This window comes from Berghia stephanieae, chromosome 1 (assembly GCF_034508935.2).
Source record: "Berghia stephanieae isolate SIO BIC M18660-M18661 chromosome 1, UCSD_Bste_1.3, whole genome shotgun sequence".
Lineage (NCBI taxonomy): Eukaryota > Metazoa > Mollusca > Gastropoda > Nudibranchia > Aeolidiidae > Berghia > Berghia stephanieae.
In genome coordinates, this window is record NC_088360.1 from 47,635,257 (window position 1) to 47,652,309 (window position 17,053).

A 17,053-nucleotide genomic window follows, 5' to 3' on the forward strand; every position below is an offset into this window, starting at 1 on the left:
AGTTCAAAAACCTTCCTAGGAAGACAATTCCATATTCTACATTTTCCTCCTCAACTAACCCAGTGACGCGTGAAACTAGTCTTTTCTTTGTAAATTCACAGAATATTGTCCAACATAGTTTCATTTTATACCTGAAAATAAAATTTGTCCAGTAGATTAACTGGTTGGCTTATTTTCTGTTCTTTTAGCAGCCCTGACATGTGGAGTTATGTACAACATGATTATGGCCGGTTTTGTCGAGAGTAAACCCCCTCTATCTCTAGCGTTAGAAAAAGAATAAATTTTGTTGTTTTTTTTTAAGTTGTCAGCGTAAACAGAGAGAAATGAAAAGGTAGAGGAAATCGGGGTTTAGCAATGTAATTAAATATATATATATATAATGCACACACACGCACATACACACACACACATATATATATATATATGTTTTTATATATATATATATATATATATATATATATATATATATATATATATATATAATTATATCGGTGTAGTGGTGTGACACTCACCTTGAGACTAGTAGATCCTTGATTTGAGTCTCACTCTGAGCGGCACAAAGTCGAATCCTTGGGACAGGCTCTTTACTCAGATTCTCTCACAGTACTTAAGTGTGAAATTAGTACATGGCCGTTAACAGCGCTGCATGTCTCAAAACAAAAATGCCATACCTTTCTGATGAAAGGACGCCACCGCCAGACAGATCCTTGAAGAATACGCCCATCTTATACTCCAGACTTATACAAAGTATGCAACAGCAAGAGATGATTTTGGTCTGGTACCACACCTCTGTAGACTAATTTGCATGGCCTCCAACTGAAGACAATATGAGGGTGAACGGAAAAGAAGAAGAGGAGGAGGAAGAAGATCCTTGACCTTAAAGTGTTGTCAGCCTACTAGTGTCGAAGGGGGCTTCCTTCCCAGATATGACTAGATGTTGCTTCCGCCTTGATTGACTTTACAAATGATGTTCCGAGTAGGGTTCTAATCTTTGTTTTGCTCCTTTCCATTGACAGGTTGGCTAAATCCAAGGTTCTCTGGGATTTCATCTAGCCTAGACTTATCTTCTTTTATTATGCGCTTGATAGAATGATTACCTCTGCTGTCCTCTCTTTTTTGTTGCCGCCGGACATGATGGAAAGGGTCTGTTGCTAAAACCATGTCATATTCTTTGTGTGATACCAATACGATTAGCTTCTATTCATGGAGTTAAAATGGTCATTTGGACCTTATTGTTGTACTTCATCACAAGCACAATACTCAATCGTCGATTAGTATAGTAAACGAATGGACGCTCCTGGCATCTTCAGGAGACTGATGCGATTAATTTTATCAGGGGCAACATCCTTGAGATGGACGCGATAGGTCAGGCTGTGCTCCAGCGTTAATCTAATGTTCTTTTATTTTTGGCCATATGGAAGTATCTGATTTTCAACAACGACAAATTCATCTTCAAATTATTCGAAGATAATGTACATCATGGATAAGAAATGTCAGTCCTCATTAAGTCTTTAGAGTCCAGTGCAGTAATTCTTGAAAACCCAGGGTTCCCCATCATATGATAGGATCGCCTCACAAGCAAAAACCGTTATAATGCCCTTGTGTAATCGAGTTTATTTTTCTGACCCCCCTCCACTCATCCCCCCCCCACCCCCATTCGCCCAACAGTGTTTGTTTTTTGTTTTTTGTTATTTTATAACTGATCAATGAGATCTTGCGAAAAGTACTTTGGCGATAGATTGGCGTCTTATTTCAAAGGGTGGCAAACAATGGAGAGTTCAACGCTATAGAAACTCTAAAAAGCTTTGTAGTATTCAAAGGTTATAGACCTTGAAAATGTTTCAAATTATTGGTTTTGTTTGAAAAGATAGCAGGTATCTCGACCTGCAAGTATTCTGACCGGTGTCGAATCCTTATAGTGTCTGGGACTATATTTTGATATCTCTCGTCTACCAATCAATGGTTGGGTGGTTGGTCCTGTTATATTTGGCGAAAGTTATCTTGATTTATAATATCAAGAGTTTCTAAAAGGCGTCGTGTAATTTTCAGTGACCTTTTTATAGATTTTAAAATGGGGGATAATATCCGCTTTCATGGGACTTTTAGCTCTCAAGAATTTCTGATATTTCACATTCTTCATTCCTATATTATTTTAAAGTACTGTATTATAAGCACATAACTGTAGATATTTTAGTTGACTTTAGTGACCTCTAAATGAATAATTGATTTTACACAGTAGTATAACGTAAGGAGAGTACGTTTGGTTTTTTATACTCTATTTATTTCGATATGAAGTGAAAGTTCTAATTTAATGACACTAATTGATATATATTGATAAAATTGAGAAGGTATGTTTATAAAAGAATGATCATCTCAAAAGACCAGTCTATTTGAACATGGTAGGCAGCAGCTTGATAAATTCTGTGAAAAGTAAAAAATATATAATTTAAAAATAAATTAGCAATTTGAAAAATAGATAAAAGAGTGATATTATTCACAAAATATCAAACTGGCAAGAGGATATTAATAACGTATAAAAGTAAAATATTCTTTTCTTTGTAAACATTGCGTCGGTCGTTCAAACGGGAATATCTTAATTCCATCAATCAATCTGTCATTCTGTCAATCAATCAACTAATCAATCAATCAATAAATCAATATGTATATATATTCATCTATCTATCTATCTATCTATATATCTATCTATCTATCTATCTATTGAATCGTGTTTGATACAAATATGGTACGAAAAGGGCTCGACATGTAGCAATGGAGCGAATTATTATTTTAATATTTACCACAATGTTTGAGACAGTCTACATTAATGTTTCAGGCCTAATCAGCCATCGTCAGGACTATGTGTTACATGATTTTGGTTTGTTGACTGTTCAACAAACAACAACAGTCAACAAACCAAACTCATGTAACACACAGTCCTGATGATTGCTGATTAGGCCTGAAACATTGATGTAGACTGTCTCAAACATTGTGATAAATATTAAAATAATATCTATCTATCTATCTATCTATCTATCTATCTATCTATCTATCTATCTATCTATCTATCTATCTATCTATCTATCTATCTATCTATCTATCTATCTATCTATCTATCTATATATATATAATGGATTATGCCGACTGAGGAAGTGTAGTAAGGAACACAGAAACGAGTCGTCTGGGCAAAAAAAAAAAATGTGAGTGAAAATTTACATTATATATATAATATATATATATATATATATATATATATATATATATATATATATATATATATATTATATATATATATATATATATATATATATATATATATATATATATATATAATATATCCATCTATCTATCTATCTATCTACCGATCTATCTATATATATATATATATATATATATATATATATATTTATATCTATTTATCTTTCTATCGATCTATCTATCTTTCTATGTATATATATATATCGATCTATCTATCTATCTATCTATCTATCTATCTATCTATCTATCTATCTATCTATCGATCTATCTATCTATCTATCTACCGATCTATCTATCTATCTACCGATATATCTATCTATCTATCTATCTATCTATCTATCTATCTACCGATATATCTATACTATATATTATAACGTATTTTAAATGTATAGTTTGTTGATCGATGGGGGTCCCATAGCTCTCTTGTTAGAGCAATGCCTCCACGAGCAAGGGGGCCGGGATCGATCTCTTTTGTCGTAATTTTTTCTCCCCCCCCCCCCCCGGTCCACCCAGAAATTATTGGGCAGCTGCTGGTCTAGTAAATATGGCGGAGAGTGCTTTCGATTAGATTTTTTAATTTATTCATGATTGATACCAATACCAGCTCATCCCACTGTTCTGTCAATCTTAAATGCATAAAATAATCATCGTCTCTTTTTAATTTTATACCAAATCTATTTTCGAATAATAACAATGCACGGTGACATACCTTCAAAATTGAGTTTTCCATCACCGTCTGTGTCAACTGAGTCTATGAGTTCGGTCACTTTTTCTTTCTTAAAAAGATAACCCAGTTTCATCATGGCCACTTGAAACTCAGACTTGGTGATCAAATTGTCTCCATTCGAATCGAACTTTTTGAACTCTTTGCGGAATAACTCCTCAATTGGTGGCAGATCACGGGCAAATTTGAGGAATTCTTCGAAGTCAACCTTGTGGTTGTCTGTAAAGATGAATAAATATAATCGAATACGGTTTTCTGTGGATAATCGCATGTCAAATAGGTCAAATTATAGCAGTAAACCCGAAAAAATCGTGTTAAGTGAATTATGTTATGTTCTGATGTCAGAGCAGTCACAAATACGAGGAATCCGTTACGAGATATAAGTGATGCCAAGTTGCAACTAAAAAAAAATAATCAGTATCGATGGGGAAAAAATCAGTGATTTATTTTCAGTACTTTTCATAAAAAACTACAACACAACAACAACAAGAACAACAACAAGAACAACAACAACAACAACAACAACTACTACTACTACTACTACTACTACTACTACTACTACCACCACCACTACTACTACTACTACTACTACTACTACTACTACTACTACTACTACTACTACTACTACTACTACTACTACTACTACTACTACTACTACTAATATTATTACTACTAGTACCACTACTATCATTGATACTATCACCGTTACCTCTCTAATCATAATCTATCTATCTATCTATTAATATATTTATCAATACAATACAATGTCCTTGCTATACATACGATCCACATCATTGGCTTCAAAGACTGCTAATATTTGCTGTTTTGTCGGAGGCTCGGAATAAGTGTCGCAGCAAAGGTCATAAAACTCATCAAAACCTAGTTTGCCATCGAGATCAGTGTCACGGATACGAAAATATGCCTTGTAAGCTGAAATAGAGAAAATATAATATAATAAAATTCCTTTTATCAATTAAGTCTACATAGTTTCAACGTTGAGACGAAATGCTGTTCATAAATAAATGAAAAAATAAATAGATAAATAAATAAAATAAAATTTCCTTTCTCAACCTCAAGGGCAAAGTTGTCATTAGGGTTTATTTCAAGGGAAGATCGGAATAACCCAGGCGTCAGCCGCAGTGCAGCTTTGATAAAATGAGCCAAGTCAAGTCGCCCAAGGTCACACAGCGCGGCGGGTAGTCGGAACTCAGTACCTTTTGGGTACGAAATAATGACCATACCACTGAGCCCCGCTGCCCCTTAAATAAAGATATATACAATTTTTAGAGAGCCAATCTGAGACGAATGTGTTCAATGGAGCGTTAAAGACATAGTTGAAATGAAAATGTTAATGTAAATGGTGCTGCTCGAAGCTCAAAGAAATAAATAACAGTGTGAAATTGAATGTAAGCTTCAATTTGATATACGAAAACAGATAAAATGGACGTTTTGGATTATTCATTTGAGAAGTTTAAGAAAATGATTCGAATCATATTATTACACTGTGTTAACCGCAGTGACATACACTAACAAAGCAACTCCCCCCCCCCCCACCCAATCCCCATTTTAACCAGAAAAGTTTACTCGCATCACGTTCTAAGACTGACACTTCATCAAAGTAAAAATATTCTGGATAAAATGGGGAAATGTGTTTTGCCGGTGTACAACGCTAGTCTAAACTTGTTCACAATGATAGCAACGGTAAAGGACCCGGGCTCTCTTGATGAAAACGGTAACATAGGAGATGGATAGTAAATAAAAACCTCGGGCTTTAAAATTAAAGAATCAATAATGTAAGCGAAGTATTAGCTCACAACTGAGTCAAGTGAGGTAATGAGTGCAAATTTAATTACCCAAGGACACAATACCGGGGCAAAGGTTTTCGACTTACGTCACCAATCTTGTAACCGATCACATTCAACATCGTTTGCATTTGTTATATGGTCCTGATAGCTCAGTTGATAAAACAACCGCCTTAAATGCAAACGAACCGTCACATCGATTCCGGGTGAAGACGAGAGAGAGAGAGAGAGAGAGAGAGAGAGAGAGAGAGAGAGAGAGAGAGAGAGAGAGAGAGTGTGTGTGTGTGTGTGTGTGTGTTTGTGTCTGTGTGTGTGAATATGAAACCCTGTCAATTCAGCTGTGATTGGTGGCTGGTTCTATATGACCTAGGGAAAAGTATTTTGAAATAGACTATCGTCTTATCCGTCATCATAGCAAGCAATCTCCATCTGAATGTGCAATATGAAACGGCACTGAGCAGCCCAGTCGGCGACATCCAAGCATATAAAAACAGCCTTAACATTATATTAATTTATCTAAAAGCCCATTCTAAGGATGAAATAATATGAAATTAGCGAAGTGTAAACATGCATGCTGGCAAATTTTCAAGCTTTGCTAAGAAGATCCCCGCACGCCTCCCCAGCAAAACACAATAGCCAGAATGCTTAATAATAAAAATAATAATGAATGGCATTTATATAGTGCTTTACCCCGTTTTCACAGACGCTAGGCGCTTTACAGTGATATAAAACGAAACATATTACGATATGGCAAGTGTTGATGGTATCGTGATACGAATTCAATTTAACAATAAAATATGATCATAGTATTGCATCTTATGACGTAAAAACTTTAAGTGGGATTTGAAAGTTGTCAACAAATCCGAGCATCTCACGTGTAATGGGAGAGAATTCCAAAAATGGCGGGCGAAAATTGAAAAGATTGTTCACCTATTTTACGCAGTGTCTTAGGTTTGACAAGGATTGATTGGTCATTGCTTGACCTCGGGTTTCTATTGGAGACATATATGTTTAGAAGGTCTTTAATATAGGAGGGACTGTTGGTGCTCAAGGATTTGTAGAAGAACAGTACAAATCGTATAGGCAACTCTTTTTTCCACAGGAAGCCAATGTATCTCACGCAGAAGAGTTGCTGACGGGTATTTTTGGTTATTGCATACAATGAGTCTGGCTGCGTAATTTTGAGCAACCTAACGTTTAATCATTTTGTGTTTAGCTAAATTCACCCAAAGGGAGTTGCAATTGTCCAATTTGTATAAAACAAGGGAATTAATTAAAAGTTCTGCTATATGCTTTGGTATTAAATGACGAATTTTGCTTATTTTCATTCATTTCTATGTACATAGATTTTATGGTGCTATTCACTTGGCTTGTCATGGAAAGATCTTTATCAATGATGACGCCAAGGTTTTTTGTTTTATTTGATAATTCTATTATACTGTTTCCGAGAGTAATGGGTGAATTATTTGCCTGTTTAAGGATACTCCGCTTTCCACACATTAAAATCACAGTTTTACTATCATTTAATTTTAACTTGTTATGGTACTTCAAAGATTTAATCTAATTTAAAAAGCTCGAAATTCGTTGTATTAAGAACTGCAAATTACTTAGGGGTACTGAATCATAAATTTGCGTATTATCTGCTTAAAAATGATAACTCAGATTGAATCTGGATATCACAATAGAAAGTGGCTGCATAATATATACAGCAAAAAGGACAGGGCCAAGAACAGAGCCTTGTGGCACTCAAAAGTTTAGTAAAACTGGAGATAAAAAAATAAAGTGAGTAGATGTGACTCATATATAAGGGAACAACACAAAACAAACAACGTTTCGGCCCTTGGCCTTCGTCAGGAGACAGTAAACAAAAACACAAACAAATATGTAAATTTACAAAATATCACATTTTGTCAAATGTGGAAGTAAAGTTAATGTGAGGAAAGGGCGTCGAGTGTGGATGCAAGAAGTGGCGCGAGATAAGGAGAGAGAGAGAGAGAGGGGGGGGGGAAGAGAGAGAAAGAATGAGAGAGAGAGAGAGAGAGAGAGAGAGAGAGAGAGAGAGAGAGAGAGGGAATGGAGAGGATGTGTATATGTTTGTGTATGTGTGTCTGTGTGCGTATGTCTGTGTATGTGTATATATAGTAAAAGTAACTGCAAAAAGGTCTTTAAAATGGGGATGGGGGTGAGAGAGCGATTGATTGGGTGGTTAGTATATTATAGTAGTTAGTTAGTTATAGTAGTTGGTTAGTATATTATACCAAATATATTATATATATATAACAAACGTTGTTTGTTTTGTGTTGTTCCCATATATATGAGTCACATCTACTCACTTTATTTTTTTTATCTCCATTTTATTGGCTCATTTAGGCACCTCTAGCTTTAGTAAAACTGCTCTGATATGATGTAAACCATTAGCTCACTCAATCCTAGAGATTTTTGCTACTTTTCAAAATTGGAAAAAAATGTATTAAAAACGAACATGTGCATAGATAGTTTTATTCAACTACCATTAACATGTAAAAAAAAAACAAAAAAAAAAAAAAAACCCCATTAGCTTTGATACTACGCTTTTAATTTGTCTCAGACAAATGTAATAAATAGGCACGGGGTAAAAGTAACCCGGGTAAACTACGGATATAGTCGGTGTTAGGGTTGAATGAGTTAAAGGACAATTCTTTTCACGCCGAACGTATTTTCTTGTGTTCTTAACAAAATGTCATGGTCAATTGTGTCAAAAGCAGCTGAAAGATCTAAAAGGCATAATATATTGATATTGTTAGCATCGGCATTACATAACAAATCATTAAAGATTTTAAGAAGCGCCTGAATGCTTCCATTTCATAAAACCAGATGCTTCTCTGCTCGTCTCCATACGCGTTACCGTCTTGATAGTAGACAGCCAGCTTAAAACAACAGCAACAACATCAACAACAATAACAAAAACAAAAAAAAAAAGCTTTACCACCTCAACCTTAGTTTATTGATTGTTACCCATCGCCTCAAAACAGAATTATGTCGGGCTGAACCAGACCCTGAACAGTGAATTTAGAATTTAAATGATATGAAATACGAACTTTGGGTCTTTTGCAATGACAGGAATTGTATTTATTCCTTATCTTAAAGAATAGAGATTAACTTCAAGTTTAATTATATATGTCGTCAATGATTCAATTACCATTATCTAGTGCATTCCGACATAATGCCGCTTTGAGATGGTGGGCCACATTTGTCATATCACCAGATAGAGGATATATTATGTTGAATAAAAGTTGGATTAGAGTTGGATCAAGTGAACGCTGTAACTAAAACATAGAATCCAATGCATACTTAAATATGACGCGTAACCTAAAATACTCTAATTCTTACAATAATTATACAGTGACAAATCAACTATTTAGCCCAAATAGATAGTGTCCATAGTGAGGTTCGAACCTGAGTTACTCGAGTTATAGTCCAATGCCTTTTCATCACGGCTATCTCGCTGCCTCCAATCATACTTAATTGCAATATTATAAAGAGAACAAATCAATAATATAAAAAATTACCTGCTTTGGTGTGCGAAGTCATTTGTTCCTCGGCCTGCAAGCAAGAAGTAAAATTTGCATTTAATTTTCAAAAACAAAATTATGGCTTACTTGTTTTTCTTTTTCTTTTCCAATACATTTATTTATTTATTTATTTATTTATTGTTTATATTTATTTATAGTTTCATTTGTTTGCCTCTGGTGTTCTCTCATGACGCTATTCTAAATGTCCTCAAATGCTATCGATCATCTTGAAACAGTACCGTGTTGAAGTGATTTAGATGCCGAAAATTGAATCTATCTATTTAATCTAATCTATTTAATCTATCAAATCTAATCTATCTATCTATCTATCTATCTATCTATCTATCTATCTATCTATCTATCTATCTATCTATCTATCGATCTATCTATATTATCTATCTTATCTATCTCTCCCCCCCTCTCTCTCTGTATCTATCTATCTATCTATCTATCTATCTATCTATCTATCTATCTATCTATCTATCATATATATATATGACTTACTTGACTTGACTTAGATGCCTTTCGCGTCTCGACCGAAAGATCGGGTCGCCTTGGCTGTTTCCAGTATTTCCTGTGTGAGGTGTCTCCAATATTGCCGGTCCTCTGCTAGGGTTCTCAGATTTTCAAGGTCCCCTGCCGTTATGAGACTAATGCTTTGTCCAAGTGTTGTGAGGTTTTTGTTTAGGATCACAGGGAGTGTTGTGATCGGTCTTCCTCTGAAAAGGTTCCCGTGTTTTTGGAAGTATCCTGACATGGCTTGGTTAGCTGGTATGTTTTTGTCCCTGCGTAGTATGTGACCGAAAAGTTGCCATCGTTGTTGTAAAATGTCAAGGGAGATTGGTCTTTCTTTTGTGATCTTATAGAGTGATTCATTTGAGATCTTTTTTGGGTATTTGATGTCCAGTACCCTTCTTAGCTGTGTACGATGGAAGGCATCCAGATGTTCTTCTTCGGATTTTGTCAACGCCCAAGTGCCGCAGTTATACAGAAGTACCGGTTTTACAAGAGCACGGAACAGTTTCAGTTTGGTTTTTCTCTTTATTTTGTCACCTCTAATCCATACATTGGTGAGTTTGCTGAGTGCGGCGTTTGATAGCTGTTTTCTTCTTTGTACATCCTCGGTGTCTCCAATTAGTGAGCCGACTTTCTTTGTTCTTTTCCATTCCTCTTTGTTCCTCGATATTGTTGTAAATTCGGTTTTATTGGCATTGACTTGGAGGTTATATTTCATGAGGGTATTTTGTATGATGTCTATATTTGCTGGTGTTGATCCAATAAAATCGACATCATCTGCATAGGCGATTTCTCTAGGATTGCATTCTCAATATGAGTCGTTGGTTTTGGAATGACTTTTCGAACTTCTTTCAGAGCGTGTTCTAAGTATATTGTGAACAGAATCGGGCTCAGACTATCTCCTTGGGGGGTCCCGATGTTACTTTCGAACTGCGTCTGTTTTGTGGCCCCGTATATCCTTGGTTGTATCTTTGTGTTGCTGAGGAGAAATCGGATTATTCGGAGCTCGTCTTCGTCTACTATGTCTGTTAATATCTCCAAAAGTTTTCCTCTGTCGATCGTATCAAAGGCTGCGGACATATCGATTCCGGTTATTGTTATGGATATGTTTTCTTTGAGTGCCTTTGCTGCCAACCATTTATGTGTCCATACAACGTCCGATGTGCTTCGGTCTTGGCGAAACCCGCTTTGGCTATGTGATAGATATTTTTCTATTTTCGGTCTAATTCTGTTGAGGACAATAGTTGACAGTGTTTTTCTTATGGTATTCAGTAATGTTATTGGGCGCAGGTTGTTTACGGGTCCTTTCGTTTTTCCTGGTTTTTGTATTGTAATTAGGACACCGCTGTTTATGTCCCAGTCTTTGTGTGTTGAGAATGTTTTGTTCATTATGTTTGCAATGCTCAGATCCAGGGAGAAGGTACCGCATTTCAGCAATTCAGCGGGAATTCCATCTTCGCCTGGGGATCTGTTATTGTTTAGGCACTTTATGCTATTTCTAACTTCAGTTGTTGTGATGCGGTTGTTTAGGTCTCTAGGGTTTCCTGAGAAGGGCGATATTTGTGAGACTTGTTTGTAAAATTTCTGCTGGAAGTGGTCAGTTACAATGTCAAGGATATCGTTGGGATTTGTTGTCTGTTTGCCAAATTTATCCTGTAGTTTTGGGTTCTCGAATGGTTTTCGGTTCAGAGATATATATATAAAATCAATCCATCCATCATTTCATATATATTAATATATATATATATATATATATATATATATATATATATATATACACATACATATATATATATATATATATATATATATATGTGTGTGTGTGTGTGTTTGTGTGTGTGCGTGTGTGAATGTGTGTGAGAGAGAGTGTATGTGTGTGTGTTAAGTTACTCCGTTAAATGGATCTTTTCTCATAATTATGCCTACTTATAATCTCTTTAAAAATGCTTAGTTATTGCATGAAAAAACCCATACCGTATACACCGTTAAAACAACTTATTGACAGTTTTTCCCTCTCAAATATCAAATGTAAGCCTTTTTGTATATTTTCAAAATCATTTTGATATTAATTGTAATATTTTAAAGGATGAATATTAGCTATACCCTTAATTAACACAATTTTATACCAAAAAAAAAAAAAAACAAAAAAAAAAAAACGAAGTATTTTATATAGGCAGTAGAGAGCGCAGGTGCACTTTGTGCCCATTTTGACGAACGAGCACCTGTTGCTCTATTGCAGCCACATACAGGAAGTCAGTCCACCATCTTGTTTTGATGAAATAGCGTTGCCTTAATATATTTTTCGATAGCATTTAGTCTAGTTATTTTTCAAGCCGTGAAGGCCGATTTATGTTCCGCTCTAGTTAACAAGCCAACATCAGACGATGCTTTGTACTACAACTCGTGACATGAAAATGTCTTTTGTTATCAATGTAGTATTATCTATTTTATCATTAATTGATAAATATCAAACAACATTAACATTTTTCACAAATATTAAAAGCACTGTTATTTTTCAAAAGGAAATTATCGTCTTTTTTGCACGCTTTATGTCGAGATAGTTGTGTTAGTGCGAAAAATTACCTCTTTGCTTTATTATAATTACAGTTCACAACAACACCAACAACAACAACAACAACAACAACAACAACAACAACAATTAAAATCACTTATGTCTAATTCTTTTTCCAACACATAGATGCTATTTTTTTCAATTTTGTTTTTGATTAATTAATTATTAGATTTTTGACTAAATTTGATATCTCACGAGGGCGCTGTTTTTATGGAGGCAGTTTGCAATGCCTTCGCCCCAAATGTCAAAAAAACAAACAAACAAACTGGTCTTGAATTCATGCCTTTTTGTTTTATATTGTCCTTGGGATTTTCTAATTGATATTAAGAGGCTTTTAGTACGGTATTTAACGCAAGTTTTACAGAACTGACACTTTTTTTGTTGTTAAGTGTTATACTTAAAATTGCATGCACACACTATTTTAGGTCTTTGTTTTTACAAAATAAAATACTCAATTACTCCTTAATCATCCGTATGCTATTGATAGAAGAAAAAAATCCTCTAGAATGCCATGGCTGTGAAATTATTTTGATAGAATCAGAATAGCGAAATATACAGGATATTACTTTTTTTTTTAATCCGAGTAGTTGTATAGCGAAATATTTATTAAACGTGCACAAATCGCTTTACAAGGGGACCCCTGCCAACAGAAACACGTAACATGTAGGACGACGGTCTAGGCGGTACTACATTCTTTTCTTCGGGCTGAGACAACGCTGTTAATGGCTGTGTTCTCATTTTACATCTGAGTACGGTGAGAGAATGTGAGTAAAGAGCCATTTCCAAGGACTCAACTATACGCCTCTCAGAGCGTGACATTAACCCTGGACCTTCCGATCCGAAGGCAAGTGCGGGATGAGAACACATAAACAAAGATTAGTCACTCTTACAATTCAACACGGGTGATAAGATATCAGGGAATTGTATTGATCTTCTAGTGTTATACTTAAAATTGCATGCACACACTATTTAAGGTCTTTGTTTTTACAAAATAAAATACTCAATTACTCCTTAATCATCCGTAAGCTATTGATAGAAGAATAAAAAATCCTTTAGAAAAAAGTTTGTCATTTGATTAGCCCATAATTTGCGTGGGATTATCTGACTCGTTTGTGTATACATTCGTCTTCGTGAAATAAATAGGATTTTAAAAACATTGCTGTATTTGACATTCGAAAGAGTTCCGACCTATGTGCAGATATTTGCAGGTCTTATAACGGATCTATTTTACATTGTTATAATGGACACCATTTTAAGGTGGTTTAAGAGTAAATTCCATTACAACAATGAGACCATAAAAATTCGGGTTTTCAGACCTGCCAATCATTCGTCGGTTTCGAACAAAGCACGGCCTTTGGGATAATTTTATCACTGGCCACAATGTTTACTTCTCAGCGAATGTAATTAGGCTGAAATAGGGGCTATTGCAAACTAGATACCATGGCACCTCAATTTAATTAACAAGTAACTATTATCGTTTAGACAGGAAGAGAAACAATTAACATTCACTCTATCATCATACAGAGACAAATCACTTTTTTCAACAAAAAAAAAAAAAAGAAAAAAAATTGGCCAGGACTGTTTACTTCAAATATATATATATATATATATATATATATATATATATATATATATATATATATATATATATATATATATATATATATATATTTTATATATATATATATATATATATATATATATATATATATATATATATATATATACATTTAAATTAATTATAAAAAAAGGAGACATAAAGAAAGAAACAAACAAAATTGAGCTTTTATATAGCGCAGTATCCATTAAACGTGCTCAAAGCTCTTTACAAAGGGTCCTTGACCAACAGCAACACGTATATAGAACGAGACATGACGCCTGTTAGGCGATATTACCATTTTTTCCAACATAGACAACGCTGTCAACGGTCGGGTACTTATTTTTCACATGAATACGGTGAGAAAATTTGAGTAAAGAGCCTTTTCCGAGGACTCAACTATGCACCAAGCGAGGCTCGAACCCATGAACTTCCAATCCGAAAGCGAGTGTCTAGACAACATAGCCGCACATAATCAATAGATTAAGATGGCCCTCGATCAAGCTGTCAAATAGTCTTAAACACGAGACTTTGTTTAAAAAATAATTAAAATTCACTTTATTCATCGGACTGTGGAAATTTGTCTTTAGGTCTATTCTAAGGGAGGACTGAAATAACCCAGGCATCAGCCGCAGTGCATCGTCGCAAACTGAGCTGGGGTGAGGTGACTTGCTCAATGCCACACAGCGCAGCGAGTATTCGAACTTGGTACCTTTTGGGTACGAAGCACAGACCATACCACTGAGCCAAGCTGCCAAAAAGGTTTTTTGACAAAAAATAATAAAAAGGCAATTTGTCAATGTCTGATAACATTTAGATAACCATTTAGATAAGGACACTCACCATGATTAATAAAAATGTCCTGCTTCTTAGGAAGTTCTAATCTACACAATAAATATGTATATATAAAATCGCAATTGATGTTACAGATAACCAGCCAGCAGAATGAGCGAGAGATATAATACGATGCAATCAAAACTAAAGCATATTAAAGTATAAGATTGCATCCACCCCTATTTTTCCCTCATGAATTATATTCTTATCGCCATAGGTTTGTGATTATGTGGGTTATGTTTCTTGTTTACTGTTTTTCATCATCTATCTTATGCAAATGATTTTCCACGGTTGGCTGAAACGGATGCCGTTTTTAAAAATCCAAATTATTTGAATCATATTATGTCACTGCCCTTAGATTAAAATACTAAACATGCATCGTGATGAATAATAACACAAAAAATAAATAATAAATAAATAATAATAATAATAATGATGATGATGATAATGATGATGATGATGATGATAATGATGATGATGATGATAATAATAATAATAATAATAATAATAACGATAATAAATAATAAAAAATAATAGATAATAATAAATAATAATAATAATAAAAATAATATAATAATAATAATAATAATAATAATAATGATATAATATAATAATAATAATAATATAATAAATGATAATAATATAATAATAATATAATAAGAAAAAAAAAGAAGAAGAAGAAGAAGAAGAAGAAGAAGAAGAAGAAGAAGAAGAAGGAGGAGAAGGAGAAGAAGAAGAAGAAGAAGAAGAAGAAGAAGAAGAAGAAGAAGAAGAAGTTATTTTAATTTTTACTACCGTCGTAGTAGGGGCGGCAAACGAAAACAACACGCAATCCCGACCGTCAGTAGTCGTCGCCCGTCCATGTAGATCTCAACCCCCACCAAAACTGACAACTTATAAAACAAGTCACCCCGGTCCATCAACCATCCCACCTTGCTTACTCTGAATACTTCGCAAAATGATGATGGTGACAATAATATTTTACTGACTAATCGATTTAACCTCAGGTAAACGAAGACGATTGTTATGTACTTCAATGCAAGATCAATTCGTAATAAATCTCACGAAATTAACACCTTAATTAACGATTTAGAAGAGCGACCTAGTATTTATTCATTGTAGAGACACGGCTCAACCCAAATGGAGACGAAGTTATATTACATGAAATAACACCACCTAATTATAAGATTATCTCTGAACCCAGAATTAACGGGCCCCGGCGGTAGAATTTGTGTTTTACATAAAGACCGTTTAAGGATTAAAAGCAATAATATAAACTATCCATCAATGGAATGTCTGAAAGTTACAACACTTAACACCACCTTCATCTGTATATATCACACCCCCCCCCCCCCGCCCCACCATCAGGTAGAAATTCGTCAACGCACATTGCTTTCATCCAGAACTTAGAAGATCTCAATGAAACTGAAACAAATCTTTGTAATAAATTAGTTATCCTTGGAGATTATAACCTTCATTTTGAATCCACATCAGATCACTGCAGCATATCTGCAAAAATCCTTCTTGAAAATCACAATTTATATCAACATAATATGAGTAAACCAACACTCATCAAGGGTCACGTCACGGACTGGGTAGTTACCTGGGGAATTGATATTTCTGATTTGTCAGTGACAGACAGATGCATTGCTGACCAGCACGTGACCACATTCTCCTTCTACAGTCCACGACCAGGTAGACCGAAACACGAAATAACATCTCGTAACCTACGGGCCATTGATATTGTTGCCTTCAACAATCAAATCAAAGAGGACCTTGAGAATCGCCAACACCAAGAGCACAATAATCTTGTTGAAATTTAAAATGCCTGTTTCCGTGCTGTATTGGATCATCATGTGCCTCTACGATCTAGGATTGTGTCAGATCGACCTTCTGCGTCGTGGATCACCTCTGACGTATAGCATTCTAAACAACGTCGGCGTGCAGCAGAAAGGAGATGGCTTCAAACAAACAACCAAGACGACCCCGTGTTATTTATAATCAGTGTGTTAATGAAGTGAAAAACTAATCTATTTCTGAAAAGGGATTTATTACAGTGGTAAGATTAACTCGTGTTCCACCTCTAAATCCCTATTCAATGCTGTAAATGAGTGGTAAATTAAAAGCGAACGTCATGCCAGGCAACATAGACCAGACGTTTTACCAGACGTTTGTAAACTATTTAAAAGAAAAAATCGCTAA

At 34.8% G+C, this 17,053-nt stretch overlaps 1 protein-coding gene across 1 annotated transcript; it reads right to left on the reverse strand.

Moving 5' to 3' along the window:
• Positions 1-2,259: 2,259 nt before the first annotated feature.
• LOC144964095 (uncharacterized) lies at positions 2,260-15,668 on the reverse strand. The gene is made up of 5 exons (XM_078898036.1): positions 15,647-15,668; positions 9,330-9,363; positions 4,763-4,909; positions 3,965-4,198; positions 2,260-2,421 (listed from the first exon to the last, which is right to left on the reverse strand). Exons 2-5 carry the CDS (start codon positions 9,349-9,351, stop codon positions 2,387-2,389), a joined length of 438 nt encoding a protein of 145 aa, XP_078754162.1. The 5' UTR covers positions 9,352-9,363; positions 15,647-15,668; the 3' UTR covers positions 2,260-2,386.
• Positions 15,669-17,053: the final 1,385 nt, after the last annotated feature.